The sequence below is a fragment of the Ptychodera flava genome, chromosome 15, assembly GCF_041260155.1.
Source record: "Ptychodera flava strain L36383 chromosome 15, AS_Pfla_20210202, whole genome shotgun sequence".
In the NCBI taxonomy this organism is placed as follows: Eukaryota; Metazoa; Hemichordata; class Enteropneusta; family Ptychoderidae; genus Ptychodera; species Ptychodera flava.
In genome coordinates, this window is record NC_091942.1 from 26842851 (window position 1) to 26859486 (window position 16636).

At 37.7% G+C, this 16636-nt stretch overlaps 1 protein-coding gene across 1 annotated transcript in view; it reads left to right on the forward strand.

Annotated features, from left to right (window-relative positions):
• LOC139151705 (dynein axonemal heavy chain 3-like) overlaps positions 1–16636 on the forward strand; it is a 65273-nt gene that overhangs the window by 22315 nt on the left and 26322 nt on the right. Inside the window, exons 16-34 of the mRNA XM_070724667.1 lie at positions 592–803; positions 1514–1605; positions 1888–2002; positions 3147–3263; positions 3820–3999; positions 4542–4678; positions 5143–5344; positions 6143–6346; positions 6994–7108; positions 7336–7643; positions 7927–8217; positions 8563–8856; positions 9212–9364; positions 10450–10672; positions 10893–11023; positions 11626–11872; positions 12014–12159; positions 14337–14498; positions 15061–15192. Of these exons, the coding sequence (XP_070580768.1) occupies positions 592–803; positions 1514–1605; positions 1888–2002; positions 3147–3263; positions 3820–3999; positions 4542–4678; positions 5143–5344; positions 6143–6346; positions 6994–7108; positions 7336–7643; positions 7927–8217; positions 8563–8856; positions 9212–9364; positions 10450–10672; positions 10893–11023; positions 11626–11872; positions 12014–12159; positions 14337–14498; positions 15061–15192 (3461 nt within the window). The remainder of the gene's footprint in view (positions 1–591; positions 804–1513; positions 1606–1887; positions 2003–3146; positions 3264–3819; positions 4000–4541; positions 4679–5142; positions 5345–6142; positions 6347–6993; positions 7109–7335; positions 7644–7926; positions 8218–8562; positions 8857–9211; positions 9365–10449; positions 10673–10892; positions 11024–11625; positions 11873–12013; positions 12160–14336; positions 14499–15060; positions 15193–16636) is intronic.

Here is a 16636-nt window from a genome sequence, read left to right on the forward strand (position 1 = left end):
TTTCAAACCATTTCTCAATATACCAGTAGTTTCTTCTTACTTGATGGTCCAGATAGCAGAACAAAATAATACTGATCCGAAAAGCTGTAAAAGTCAATATTGAGCAACATATTCATCAAATTTGTATACTTTTGCTTAATAAGCGTTGACTTTTACATGTCTCTCTTGACAAACAATTGTGACATACTCATATTTTTTGCTTTCTTTTTCCTTATTTCTGCAAATGACATGATGCAAACTAATATCTAATCCATGAAATTATATCTGAGCATACTGCCTCACAGAAATTCTTTCTATAGCAGTAGTTCTGTCACTAATTTTAAAGATATTATTGTATTTATATCTTATTTTATAACCATGAGAACACGCCAATTTGTTGACTTCAGTAATTCCATCGAAGCGACATAAAGTATGGTAGTATTTATATCATGATTCTCATTTATCCTCCATTCCAAACACAAACAATCATGATAAATGTATCGCATCAACGATTAATTCCCAGTACTAGTCAACCATTGATCATGTTACCCTTTTGTAGCTGCAGTCACATTTATGCTGGGTTGTTCTTTTTTTTTCACTCGTTATATTCAGGCCCATTCCAAGATCTAGATGCAGAGGAGGTAGATGAGGAAGTGGGCAACATGTGGCGTACTGTGTACAAACTGGCTAAGACTTTCAACGAGCAGCCGGGGCCTCAGCGTATTGCAAACAGCGTCAAGGGCAAGATTGATAAGTTCAAGCAACATCAGACCTTACTGGGCGTCATCTGCAATCCTGGTATAAGAGACAGACATTGGGAACAGGTAAGTGCAACATTGTCTTTCAATGCTTTATCTATTCATAAAATACCATCCTGACAAGTGGTCCATATAATACTCATACAATGATAGGGAGTTTCAATGCTTCTGGCCTAATCCATTCTAACTGGAGCCAATTTGAGCTTTCCACTCCATGTCTATGCTCAAATCTTTTACAGGTCATTTCTATTAATTTTCCATAGTTGAAATATTTCAGAAACAGGTAGGCTTGTCAAGTACAGTTATAGTTGCATATTCTTTAAGGTAGAACGCACCTCAGGGACAGAAATTCGGGCCTTCAAATTTTGTCAATTTTCTTCTGACCTACCACTTGTGGGGGCTCATTTTGAAGCTCTCGGCAAAAGAAGTTTTCATGGTCTTAGTTTTTCGAAAATCAAAAATTTTATTTTTTCCCATAGAGTTAACACAGGGATGGCGGCCATTTTGGATTTCAAATATCGAGAAATCGCAAGTTATTTGTCTCTCTAGTACCAAAGTTTGCACGGTGACCCCTGATATTTATTCTTGCTTTGCTAAGAGAATGGTTCAAAGTTTCACTGAGGAAAGTTTGAGCAAAAGATTAAGTCTTTCACTTTCGAGGCGCATATTACCTTAATTCAAACAGTGGTCAGAAATACTGAAAAGTATTGCATCTCTTGTCCTACTTACTAGTGTAACCACCTATTTGACTTAGTCACCTTGGTTTGTTTTTGCAGATGAGTGATATCGTTGGCTATGATTTGAAGCCAGAGGCTGACACCTCACTGTTCCAAATGGTAGAGATCGGACTTGCTAAACATCTAGAAAAGTAAGTGTTTATGGATTATTTTTCTAAAACTTACCCTCTCCTAACATACTTCTTTGCTCAAACCATTCACCACCATAATCAGGAACAATGCTATTGCTTTCAATAGCTTGGATAGACCTACTCATCAGCAAAGGGGATGATAGGATTGGCGTAATCAAAGCTTGATTGTGAAAAGCAAGACTAGTACTTGCATTAAATTTTAATTCGTCCCGGAGCAATGTGTGCAGAATTGCCATCTGGAATGCTGTTTAACCCATATTTTCCATGTATGTTTTTTTCTAGGCTGGAAGAGATCAGTGGAGCAGCCAGCAAGGAATATTCCCTGGAGAAAGCCATGGAGAAGATGAAGTCAGAATGGGCAGATGTCCAGTTTGAATTTGTTGCGTACAGAGATAGTGTAAGTCTCACTGACTGCAATGGTCATAGCTATGGAGTTTTGGACCGGGGGAAAAGTTACGAATTATAACTAGCCTTACAGATTTTTGAATATCTATCATTGTGTAAAATGTGAAAGAAAATTCAAATTTAAGATGTGTTGCAAAAGGAAATGATGTATTTCCAGTAAACTTCTGCCAAATTTGTGAGTTCAGTATCTGCTGAGTTATGATATGTAGTGTGTCCAGATGTACTATCAATTGTTATTGAAGGGTTAAAACCAGTGGCTGCATTTGAATATGTAGGACATTAAATCAAGAGTACTGTTATTTACTGTTATGCATAATGTTCTTGCAGTTTGAAAAAGGGGAAAAATAGCAGTGAATATGACCTATAATATAGCAACTTGAAAGGTTCATTGGGAAGAATTAGGTGTATACAATTTGTTTACTGTTATAATTTAAACAGGTATATATCAAAAAGTAGTTTCTTTTATATAGCCTGACTGTCATGTGATAGATGGATGTACACTAAAAATGGATAGTTGTCGGAGGATACGATTGCATGGAAACATGTGATCAATTTAATCAAGTAAATATCTTCTATTTCTTTGTTCACAGGATGTAAGTGACGTAGTGTTAGGCCTAGAGAAATGAGACAGGATTAGGAGAGAGCAAGAGATACAGTGTACAGAGCTGAGTTAGAGACAGGTCACAATAGAATAGATGTATGATGAGTGTCAGCAGACAAACCAATAGACTCAGGGAAATCAAACATTTAAACCATTGTGTCAAATTCATTGTAACTTTTATGAATTTTGGTCACGTATAAGAATATTTCTGTGTATGTGCAATTTTTGCCATTTAGATATGTTGTGTTTATCAATTGAAACTTAATGTAGAGTGCCTTTTTGCATACTTTAGAGGAAAATAAGCGAGCAAATTATGAACAGTTAGATGCGATGTTGGTTGTATGCCAAAGCATCTAAATATCAGCAGTTCTTGATTTGGTATGAAAGTAGTTGAAAGTTTCATTGAGGAAAGTTTGGGCGAAAATTTGAGTCTTTCAGTTTCAAGGCTCACACTACCTTAAGGTGACCACTGTGTTTGATAATGGACAGTGGTCAGTAAAAAAACGGTTTTCCTTTTTCTCTTTTTCTATATCAGGGTGTATCTATTCTGTCAGCTGTTGATGACATTCAAATGTTGCTTGATGATCACATCGTCAAGGTACAGACCATGAGAGGATCACCGTTCATCAAACCATTTGAAGTTGAAATGAAGGTCAGTGTGTGAACTTTAACCTTTTTGATATCCACTATCTCACATAGAATTCCTTTTGAGTGTCCTTTTTTGATATTGATGAAAAAGGCTTGTATCTCACATTTTTGGAAACTTTTCTAGGGAAAAGATAATCCAAGTTGAATTCGTAAAACACATATTCTTGTGTGTTGTCAAAGATATCTTCTGTGATGAAGTTCTCTGTCAGTATGGACAGGGGTCATATTTCATTTCAAATGAGATGCTAAAATAGCAGTGTAACGTTTGACCGAGGAACATTGTGAAATATTCATCATAAAAGAATGAAATGTGGGAAACATTTGTTGCACAGTCGCATCGACCCATTCAATTGCCAGCCAAGAATACTTGTAATATTTAAAATTTCTGTTTGATTACCTTTTTCAGTTCATATTCAATCCCAATGTTTTCAGAGATGTGGTTTGGTTTGAATACACTTTGAAGCAATGGAAGTAAAAGGGATGAGTAGTAGTTTTAACATACATTCCAATGATTTGTAATAGCCCTTCTTTCCATGTTGTGCATTCCGTTACTTTGCCAGGAATGGGAGGAGAAGCTGGTGACAATGCAAGACATCTTGGATGCCTGGCTGAAGTGCCAAGCCACCTGGCTCTACCTTGAACCCATCTTCAGCTCAGAGGACATCATGGCACAGATGCCGGAGGAGGGCCGTAAATTTGGCATCGTAGACAGTTATTGGAAGGACATCATGCAAGAATCGGTAAGTTTTTAGACGGCTAAAGTTGAATCATTCACAAAACGATATGCATCTGCCGTTTGTCCTGTGTTATGATTAGTAATTACATACAAAGTCTGAAAATGACCAGAACATTTAAACTTGTATCATGGCTGTGGTCATCTATGAAGCCTCTGAACCAACGTCACAAAAAATTCCTCATTGTTTTGAAATTTACGCTTCACACAGATCCTTTCACTTGTACGGAAATGCTTTACCCACTGCAATAAAGTCAAAACAGCGTGACTCTTTAGGTAAAGCAAAATTTGATGCTGTGACTTCTTCCCTAGGTCAACCAAAATTTAATTCAATTTTAGGAAAATTTATGGAAATGAAATGTGCTTTGTCAGATATTTTTCTCATGGAATTATACCATAATTATTAAGATTTAGGGTTTTTTTGAGGACAAGTCAAACCATTGGTGCAAACTTTTAGGCATTACACTATTGTTACTTTAGACAAACTCTGGATGTATTGGTTGGTATATGTAGTGGTTTGTAACTGCAGCTCTTCTTTGACCCATACAGATAAAGGACACCCATGCCTTGGTGGCAACAGCACAGCCCAACATGTTGGGAAGATTACAAGAGTCCAATGTGCTGCTGGAAGATATCCAGAAAGGCCTCAACAACTACTTGGAGAAGAAAAGACTCTTCTTTCCAAGGTTTGTAGAACTAACACACAACACACAATCACACGAAAACACATACACACACACAAAACTATTACAAACACACCTTTGCATGTATACCATATAGAGGCATGTATACCAACAGTCATAGACAGAGAGAACTATTGTGCTCAGACACACACAGAAAGTCACAAACTAGTGCAAACAGATAGAAACATATCCAGAGACATGTAAACAGAACAAACACAGATACACATACATATACTCTGAAGTGTATATACAAAAAGAGAAAGGGGGGAAGAGAGAGAGAGAGAGAGAGAGAGAGAGAGAGAGAGAGAGAGATACCAGCATAGAGATACCAAGACAAACATAGGCACACATGGTCCTTTTATTCTACCAAGATGTTCTGGTTTACAGAGTTCTGCATACCTTTGTACTAGAAAATAAGCCTTATTTATATTTAAAAAAAATTACAAAGTGAAATTGTATCTTTTCAGGTTCTTTTTCCTGTCAAATGATGAACTGTTGGAAATTCTGTCAGAGACCAAAGACCCACTGCGTGTACAGCCCCATCTCAAGAAATGTTTTGAAGGTATTGCCAAGCTTGAATTCACAGAGGAACAGGAGATTACAGGCATGATCAGTTCAGAGAATGAAGTTGTGCCATTTGTCACCAAGATCTATCCAGCCAAAGCAAAGGTAGGAATTATCCCTTACATGTACCTTCAATCTTAGTAGACCAGTCAGATTTCTTTCAACAGATGAAACAATACAAGATGTTTTGAATCTTGTCTTATCTGTAATACTTATAAAGATATTATATATATATATATATATATTATATATATATATATATATATATATATATATATATATATATATATATATATATTATATTATATATATATATAATATATACATTTATCATTAATTTATTTATGGGATTGATCAGTTGAGAATTGATGTTATTACTATCTTGTTCTAGAGGAAGTTATCATTTTGTCATTGTTGGTATTGTCACGAGTCACATCACAGAACTAAGCAGCCATTTTGAAATTTCACACACCTAAATTTCAGATGTATTTTTTTCCTCTCACCGCCACATCTTTGCATCATTGCCATGTCTTACCACTCCTTTGCACCATAAGTTTGGCTATACCTCGACCTTGGTCTTGTATTGTAGTATCTTCCCAGCCTTTCTTCACCTACCCACTCTCCCTCCTCCCACACACACACACACACACACACACACAACACACACACACACACACACGCGCACACACACACACACACACACACATACACGATTTATATGCAAAGAACATGTGGAGTGAAGTTGTGTATTAAAAACCGGGAATATATTGCATTTTTGACTCAGAAAAAGTCTGTTGCTTTTCTGTCTCAGGACTTAATTTGTGTAAAACAAGAGGGACTATTGCATTTTTTCACCCACAACAAGTCTGACACTTTTGTCTGTATGTGGACTTTGGTTAACAGGGTATGGTGGAGAAGTGGCTGGTCCAAGTTGAGGAAATCATGAAAAGCAGTCTGAAGAAGAGCATCATGGATTCCATTGAGAGTTTTGCCCAGACTGAGTATACTAAATGGGTGATAGAGTGGCCTGGTCAAGTTGTACTCAACGTGAGCAGCACCTACTGGACCACATCTGTTGCTGAAGCCATTCAGAGTAATACATTGCCGGTAAGTTGTGTTGTAGATGACCTGCAGAAATTATGAAATCTCTTATTCTCTTTCTACTGCTTACTACAGACATGTATTTGTAAGAGGTGTTAAGTGTAAGGAGTCTTTCTCAAGGCAAATCATTGCAAATATTGGGAAAAAAATTGTAGCCGATCACTGTAGATCGTTTGTTATGTTTCTGAAGCTGCAATATTGCTTTCCCAAAACTCATAGGACTTGACATTTGTATGTGTGTATACTGTAAAGAGGTCTTTTTAACTAGTATCCTTTCTCAATGAAAGTCTGTCAATTTGCTAATTTAAGATTCTGCTAATTTTAACTTTTCCATACATTTAGAATGGTCACAATTTTTTAGCTAAATTAAAAACGTACTGTTTGCAACAAAAACTCCAAAACCCTAAAAAAGCATGCAGCTAATTCAAAGTGTTTTACAGTATGTATATATGGTTGCAACAATGTATGTACTGTTATGTAACTGTATGTACTGAGTGTGTCTGTAAGTTTCTATTTTGTGTAAATCTGTCACACTAATAAAAAGTTTGCTTCATGGTGTGTTTACAGTAATGCTTTCAACAACAGTTTTGTGCAATGTGCATATGGATTGATGTACTTAAATAATTTTTTCTCATTTTATTTTACCCAAACAGGATTATTTGGCTCAAAGTAGTGCCAGGATCAATGAAATTGTTGCCAAAGTACGTGGTAAACTAAACAGTGGTGCTCGTGTCACACTGGGGGCGCTCATCGTCATTGACGTCCACGGTAAGTCTGCTGAAAGCAGTGTACTCAGCCCTTTTGCCACCATGGTTTGTCCAAACACCATTGTCATCAATGTTTAAGTTGGACTTCTACACAGGAAAATGGGGGTTATAGGGTCAAAGGCTGTCAATTAGTATTTTTTGGGAAATGAAAGTGTTGAGAGTGTGAACTGAATAATGTTGCTAATGGATGTCCATAAGGTATGACACTTTCAAATGAATTCTTGACAGCCCGTGACGTTGTGGCCCAACTTGCTGCAGACAAGGTATCCTCCATGGCTGACTTCCAGTGGATCAGCCAGTTGCGTTACTACTGGGAAGGCAGCGACAGCATCGTGCGCATGATCACCACGGAGATGAGCTACGGTTACGAGTACCTTGGTAACAGCGGCCGCCTGGTCATCACGCCGCTGACGGACAGATGCTACAGAACGTTGATGGGTGCTCTGAAGTTGAATCTTGGTGGTGCTCCGGAGGGACCAGCCGGAACCGGAAAGACAGAGACTTCCAAGGATTTGGCAAAAGCTGTAGCCAAACAGGTGAATGGACAAGACTGTTTTGAAAAAGCATTCATCAATAGTTAACTCTTCCTAAAATTGTTGTGAAATGTCAGAAGTAACTCTAAAGAATGTTAGACCATTTACAGCTTCATACAACAGTTTAGCATATTGTTCAGCAGTCTCTAAAATTTTTAAATGTATCAGCAAAGTCAGTTCAAATATGTGATATTGCAAGTTTCATAGCCAAGACTTCCTCTAAGTCCAATTTCCAGACATTAAAACAGTTACTTAGAGTTTCATCCTTTTATGCTCTTTCTTTCAGTGTGTGGTCTTCAACTGTTCGGATGGTCTGGATTTCAAGGCCATGGGCAAGTTTTTCAAGGGTCTGGCACAGGCTGGCGCCTGGGCCTGTTTTGACGAATTCAACCGCATTGAACTGGAAGTGCTGTCCGTGGTCGCCCAGCAGATCCACAGCATCCAGCGTGCCATAGCCATGAACTTGAAGCGCTTCATGTTTGAAGGCACAGAGCTGACCCTTGACCCCACCTGCACCATCTTCATCACAATGAACCCTGGCTACGCTGGCAGATCAGAGCTCCCTGACAACTTGAAGGTGAAATCTTCTTCTGTGTTTCAGCAAACCAAAGGTCTCTTTTGGAGTCTACTTTGTGTTCAACAGTGTCGTTTTCACAACAGCAGTCAGTGAATCATAGAAATAGCATTTGCATTCAACTACAAACAAAAAGACAAATGGTATACGAGACTTTTAGAGTTGAACGCAAAGCCAAAGGTCATATCCTGACATAGTTTCTCAGTTATGTCTCATTTTCAAAAACATGAAGAAAATTGTGATTTTTTTAAAAGAAAATCTCTTCATGGATCTTACAAGTTATCACGTTGTGTCTAGTCAACTATAGAGTAGATAATGCAATCTGCCTTTGTTTAAATTAATCCACAGGTGCTGTTCCGTACAGTAGCCATGATGGTGCCAGACTATGGTCTCATTGGAGAAATCTCCCTGTATTCCATGGGTTTTGTGGACGCCAGGAGTTTATCCGGAAAGATTGTTGCCGTCTATCGTCTGTGTTCAGAGCAGCTTTCGTCCCAGCACCACTACGACTACGGTATGAGGGCCGTCAAGTCAGTACTGACAGCAGCCGGAAACCTTAAGCTGCAGTTTCCAGAAGAGAATGAAGGTGTCTTGGTTCTCCGTGCCATCAAGGACGTCAATTTGCCCAAATTTTTGTCCCAGGTAAGAGAGTGGTCGGATCAGCTGAAAGGAAGCTTTCAATTTTTGTCCAATGTCTTTTCTACCGTATAGTGTAATTAAGAACATCCAAAGGTGTTTGATATGTCCTTTGTTCAACTTAATAAAGTATATCAGTATTGAAAATTAAAATTGAAATTTGGGATCAGGTCATGTACATCATTAATATTAATGTATATGTCAGTATCTACATTGTATGATAGCAAAGCATCATTCATACAATATGTCTCATATCTTAAATGTGTTATTTTATGATAGCTTGTGTAGTTTCATTATGAATAGATTAACAATATCACTATATAAATGTTTTTGCCCTTTTTTGCCACCTTCCAACTGTTAGGATGTGCCACTGTTTGAAGGTATCATCAGTGACTTGTTCCCCGGAGTCGTGCTCCCCACCCCTGACTACGAAGTCTTCATTGAGGCCCTCACAGACAATGCCAGGAAGAAGGGACTGCAGCCGGTGCCATGGTTCCTAGAAAAGATCATACAGGTATGAATAGATAGATTAGCGGGTGAATTGAAACTGCATCATCAGTATCAAAGCTCAGAAGTCAGTGGGCTTATCTACCCCAGCATCAGCAAAGTTTGGTACACCCCAATTGTTTTTGACGGGGTGGCCGTACCTATATAGAGAGAAAAGGGGTGAAAGTTTTGAATATTTGACATTCTGGCAAATCAGATGGCTTCAAGGTAGTTGGATAAGTAAAAGTTTCAACATGTAAAGACTTATAAGAAGGGATTGCACAACACAGTTTGAAACTTTGAAAATATGTAAGGGTGTATCTCAAAAATGGAAAGTAAAGCTTCAGTCAATATCATGTATTATATCATACCAGTATATTGATGGTGCAAATACAGCGATCTGATTGGTCGAGACGCGAAAAGAACCGTGGTATATTGGCGATATACCACGGCTGGCATGCGCACTAGCTCTCAGCTTGAGGAAAAGTCCTTTTATGACGTTCCACACCAGAATTTCAATATACTGTTATGATATAATAGCAATAAATCACACCCAGCGACGGTATACCACTCGATTTTGACCATTTCACTTCATATATGCACTCGCTATCGCTCGTGCATATATGTCGTGAACTGGTCAAAATCTCGTGGTATACCATCGCTGGGTGTGCTTTATTGCTTAATTATATCATACCAATATACTGCACTCTGATTGGTTGAGACGTGAAAAAAACTGTGCAATATTTGCAATATAGCATGGTTGGAACAGACAAGTACATCAGAATCTCAATTTAATATTGTGATATAATGCAATAAACCACCTCAGCAACAATTATACCTCTTGATTTGACCATTTCACTTATATATGCACTCACTGTAGCTCGTGCACATATGTCGTGAAATGGTTTAAATCTTGTGGTATACCGTCGCTGGGTGTGCTTTATTGCTGTAACATCCAGAGTGATATGTTGTATCCTCATCAGCAAACTGCACAATTTGTTTTCTTTTCACAAAATTTAGACTTGCCTCTCTGTTCACGGTAGAATCACCAGTAACTTAAATATAAAACATACCAAGGCCGTTGATGCATGTGCGTGTCTTTGCCGTTCATAGGTGTATGAGATGATGTTGGTCAGGCACGGTTTCATGATTGTGGGAGACCCTCTGGGCGGTAAAACTTCAAACTGGCAGGTGCTAGCCAGTGCTCTGGGAGATCTCCATGCTGCCAGTCTGATGGGAGAGTTCCGTGTCATTTACAAAATCATCAATCCGAAATCCATCACCATGGGACAGCTCTACGGAAGCTTTGATCCAGTTTCCCATGAATGGTCAGATGGTAAGTTGTGCCGTCCTCAAAAAGTTATTGTTCCCGATACCGGTACTTCATCTATCACTTTTGCTACTTCATCCACTGTATTCAAAGTAGACAGTGAATTTATTTGTCATGATAAAATCTTTTACGGCCCAAAATGTAGCAGGATCAATGAAAAAGCAACTTTTGTTGAATATACAAAATGTCAGGAGATAACTGACTTTGTTTTTGACTTTTTAATCAGGTGTCCTAGCCAATTCGTTCCGTGAACAAGCTTCATCGACGACAGAAGACAGAAAATGGATTGTCTTTGATGGACCTGTTGATGCAGTCTGGATTGAGAACATGAATACTGTCTTAGATGACAACAAAAAGGTACATCGATTCTTTTTATATAAAATTCCAAGAGATTTCAAAACATGTCTGTGAATTGTCACATCATATCTGAGTCAGTGTATCATAAAAGTTACATGTTATCTTTTACAAATGTCTTCCTCTAAATATACAGACATTAATGGTCAAGACAAGGTGATTCACGCAATTCAGTTTGTGAGAGTATTGCTGTACTCCTGCGTAATCCCTCGTACACGTAATATAAAAATAAAACTTTGTCAAGAGATGTTCAAGACTTTTTAGATTTTCAACCGAGACAGCTTTCTAGTATGAATAAAAATTTAGTAATAAATGAATAAATTTGAGTAACTAACTCTCAGTTTGATGGTTACAACCATGATATATTGTAGGCAAGTGTAAAAACAACTGCTAAATGACTGTTGCTTCAATAAAATCACTCTGTTATGGCTACTTGTCTGAAGTTGTGGAATGATGGAGATTTTGTTTGGCATCATAACATCAGGAACTTAGAAATAAAGAATTCTGCACACACACATGCAAAGAAGGCATTTTATTATTTGTGTTTTGTTGTCACTACAATGTTTTTGAAATTTATGTATGCATGTTTTTCTTTTCTTGCTTAGCTGTGTCTTATGAGTGGTGAGATTATCCAGATGAACAACAAAATGAATCTGATGTTTGAGCCGGCCGACTTAGAGCAGGCTTCTCCGGCCACTGTCAGTCGTTGCGGCATGATCTACATGGAGCCCCATCAGCTTGGCTGGGAGCCTCTGAAAGTGTCCTACATGGAAAGCTTGCCACCCAACCTCAACAAAGAACAGCGTGAACTGGTCAATGACCTCTTTGACTGGCTGGTTCAGCCTTGCTTTGGTGAGTATGATGTTGTCAGTGTTTGATTGTGAAGTACAGTGGCATCGTTCGGCAATTCACTGTGAGTGAATTGGCAATTCACTGTTCAAAAAAGGTATTTTGAATGCTTGCTGTTTTATCAGCATATTTTTCCTGTGGCAGATTTCATCCGACATGAGTGCAAAACTTTCATCAACACATCTGAGCTTCATCTTGCAAAGTCCCTGATGAACCTCTACACCTGTCTGATGGACGAAATCAAAGAAAGTGGACAAGAAGGGCAGGAGGGCGCTCTAACGAACCAACAGGTATGTCGGCTCAATATCAAGAGCATATTCAGCGATGTTACACAAGTTGTGTAGCCATTGTCATGTATGTGTTTGTGAGTACAGGGTCCTTGATTCCGTAAGAAATTGCCTTTTTTAAAAACAGCGTCATACAATGGCAGAAAAGGAAGAAAAGTTGCATGTAAGAGGAGATATGACCAAGATAAATAATTACCAATGCATGGATGTGATAAGTGGCTGAATTTGAAATCAGTATGAACAGTATATGTAAATTAAAATTATACTCTATGATGTATGCAAGATGACTTCTGTTTCAAGTTCAATTGAAAAATTATTCTGCTTTTTGTACCCATTCAAAATCTGTAGAACAATTATTTGAATTATCCTGAGGACAAATCTAATTATGAAACGAAATGGACAATAGGCTCAGTGTAAATTATTCTGGTGCTCATGAGTAATACTCAGCAATCTTCATCAGGAAAACTGAATGTTTTCAAGGAGGCCCTTCCATAACTTTGTGAAGTTATAGACCCCCTAGGATTATGTAGATTTGCAAGATTGTCTTGTGTGGGACCAGTCTTTTAATACCTTGCTCTTGTGATCGTAAACCCATTTGCTAATGAATACTGGTAGTTTGCATGACAAAATGCAAGTTACGGTTTCAAGTATTTGATCGGTGTTGCATTTTTCTCTCTTCCTTTGCATGGTATAACATCAGACGGTATGTACATAGATAGGAATATCATCGGCATTGCAGTGACTATACTAACACTTCCACTCAGCACAGTATCTTACGTTTGAAATGTTGGTGCCGTATGGCATTTGCACAAAAGACTTCCTGCAATGTTGTTTTTTGTATTTTCTCTTCTTCATTAATCTTCCTTTGAACTTGACCTGTTCTCTGAATCGTACAAAGAAATTTTGGTTCAACTTGTACCATGAAAGTCCCAATGGAAGGCACATGCAAATTGATGGCACCCTCTTAGACCTGGTGTCCAAATGAATGTTTTGAATAGATTTGAAGATTCATACACATGTCTATTACATGTTGGTAATACATCTTGTACATACAATGAAATCTACTTGTTGAGGTGGGGAAAATGACGAAAGATATCATCCAAAATTGTCTCTCATTTATGCATGTGTTGCCTTCTGGAATTTTATGGTACTTTTGAACTTATGCATTTTACAAATTCCATTGCATCAACAGAAACTTCTCTGTAATGGAATTAGTTCCTTGTTTTCACTCGTTGTGGATATCTTATGGTTTTCCACACGAATGATCCTATCTTGTGTGGATTTGTATACAATTTTACATTAGTGTCAAAAGACATTTGAATTAACAACAATGAAATATTTTTGCATAGGAGCAGATGCCGGTCTCTTTTTCTGTCAACAATTGTGAACACTGAAATTGGACTTGGATCATAAACAAGAATTTGAAAGTGAATGAATGAAATATCGATGATTAGAATTTATCTTTTACAAATGTTAACTCTCTGAGTGCCAAAGTTGATTTTTGTTGCATTAATACTACTATACAACGGCAACAATTTCTTTCAGATCTAGACAATTTTTTTTTTCAGATTTTTGCCAAAAAGTGCAGCCCATAAAAATTTATGTCCATTTGGTCCAAAATCATGGAAAAAATCACAGAAAAAATTCATAAAAATTGATAAAATGTTGCCCTGATATACAGTGCTCAAAGAGTTCAATGTAGTTAGCAGTAGATATAGGTCTGTTAGAAAGTCAACACAGTTGCTGTAATTACAGAGACAACAAATCTTGACTTTGATAGATATGAACTGCCATGAATGTCGCTCATTAAATTTATGATAATCTCGGTATGTTTTGAGTTTATAAACTGAAGGAAATTTTTGCCAGTGGATTTTCTGCAAGTAGTATCCCATCGCAGCGGCACATATATTGATAAATCAGAAATAGAGAAGGGAAAAGCTGAGCCATGGAGAAATCAGGAATGTGCGATTAGACAGAGGTCATCGTAGGAGGGCGGAAGTAACATGAGACTTATGAAGTCTATAGTTGTATCCTGAGTTCACTTTTAATATATGGATGATGTAGTTTTTCAGCCGATATTTGAAATCCGCTATGAAAATGGCATAGAAAGATTTTGATCAGCAATTTTTCACACATTTTTCTTTAACTGAAGCGTAAAACTTGTGTGTTCTCCCTTTCAGGTAACCCTATGGCTGCAAGGCCTGTTCTTGTTCTCCCTGGTTTGGACTATAGGGGGCACTCTTGATGGCAACAGCCGTGTCAAGTTTGACCAGTTTTTCAGGACACTGATTAGCGGAACCCTGCAGGAACATCCCAAACCCAAGAGTATCAAAATCTCCAAGGTGAGTGTGTATGTGTGAGCCAGGCCTGTCATTGAAAGGAATGCATTGAAGTCACTGGTGATTTCGAAAGTGAAAGACTTAAACTTTTGCTCAAACTTTCCTGAATAAATTTTCAACCATTCTCTTACCATTGAAATCAACAATAAAAATCGCGGGTCACCATGCAAAGTTTGGAACTAGCGAAACAAATTGCCCAACATTTTGCGATATTTGAAATTCAAAATGGCTGCCTTTCCGGTGGTAACTCTATGGGGAAAATTAAATTTTGGATTTTCAAAAAACTAAAGCGATAAAAGTTTGGGGTTTTTTTTCTCCAAGAGCTTTAAAATGAGCCCTCACAAGTGGTAGATCAGAGAGTAAAAATTTGTGTTTGTTGCCGAGGCACGTTCTACCTTAAAACTAGTTCGGTTGTCATACATACATAGATAGGAATTGGGTGCAAAGATTGAGCTGAACATGGTACAGCAAGTAATTTGTGCTGTGTCTCCTTCACATCTTATTTATTGTCAAAATGGTCATGTTACTCATCTAACCAATATAATAATTATCTTTCAATTTCCAGAGTAACTCATTCCCAGAGCGTGGAACTATCTATGATTTCTATTTCTACAAACACGCCAGCGGTCAGTGGAGTGATTGGATTGACTACATAGAGAGAGGTGTTGGCAAGCAGGAGATCCCAGCCAATGCCAAGGTATGTGTCACTCACTGCTCTCTATGTTAAAGAAAAAACAGTTCTGAGCTAAGCGAATGTCTAGCTTCACAAATGTATCAATCGAATCAATCAAGCATGAAGTACATTCAATAAATCAGTCGGTTGAAAACTCAGATATTGATTAAACTGTCAAATTTATAATGTAGAATATTCCCTGTTTCTTCCACGTAATGACACTTCTGTTTCAATCGTAGGATGTTAAAAACAAACACTCCAAAATTTGATCCAGACGGATTCATGGTGGGTTAGAATGATTGCTGCATATTAAGACACTAGAAATTTGATGTAGTTTGACAGATGTATTGTAATTTCCATTGTAGATAGATAGATAGATAGATAGATAGATAGATAGATAGAAATGTAGTATAAAGACTTTTTGATGTTCGTGGAGATAATTTTTGTGTCATTGAATATGAACCTGTAATTTTTCGACCATTAATGTCAAATGATTGTTTATCGTTTTCTGTGTAGAAATAGCCACTTTTCATGATCAACAAAATGGTTTTTTTTTATGAAAAGCCAGTGTGTTTGCACTGCTGCCTGCATTAACATGCAAAAAGAGCCTACACAGATACTAACAAAAAAGTGCAGGCCGCTTGTAACACATCAAAAAAACTGAATAGCCAATCGTGTGCCATCAGTTGCGCTCTGCTATTGGTCAATAGTTCTTGATCCAGTAAGGGTAATAGGCAGACCCTTGGCTGTTACATTAAATATCATTGTTCCCTCTGCAATAATGAGGGTAATCACGCTGCTCACCAGCTTTGGAAAATCCTGACTGACAAGTGCATTAACAAAAGACCGCAAAGTTCCTTTACTACCCAACTCCCAACAACCTTCCTAGCTGTACATGATGACTAACCAAACATGAGACTGACTTGTACCAGTGGCTGAGTCATTTAACCCTATCACCACAATGGTTTGGCCCGAACCCATTGTTATCAATGGTGACTGTGGACCTGTTTACAGGGAATTGGGGGTGAACAGGTTAAAAAAAGTGAGAGCAACAAGTACCAATGCCCAGAAATATTTTACCAATAATATTTTATTCCAGATTCTGAATTTCATTATTGTTTGTCCAAAGCTGATTGAGTACAACAGAACTATTTTCCACCCAGGGAAAGTTTTGTTCTCACAATGTACCGTATCAATAAAATTGTCCTCGCCATTGGTACCAAGTAACTTCATTGAATTTCAATGAAACGAAAATAATGTTCTGAATCCTACTATAAGTACCCAGAGACCCTCCTTAATCAAACTAACCAGTGAGAGCAATTGCATGCCAATTAAGGTAGTTACCACAGATGCGAGAACAGAGTGGCATTGAGCATAATGAGATCTAAGCTCATAGCAGTGTGTCTATGCTGTATTGAATTAGAATACTAACACCAAATTTACTGCACTGGCTGATATTATAGTCAAT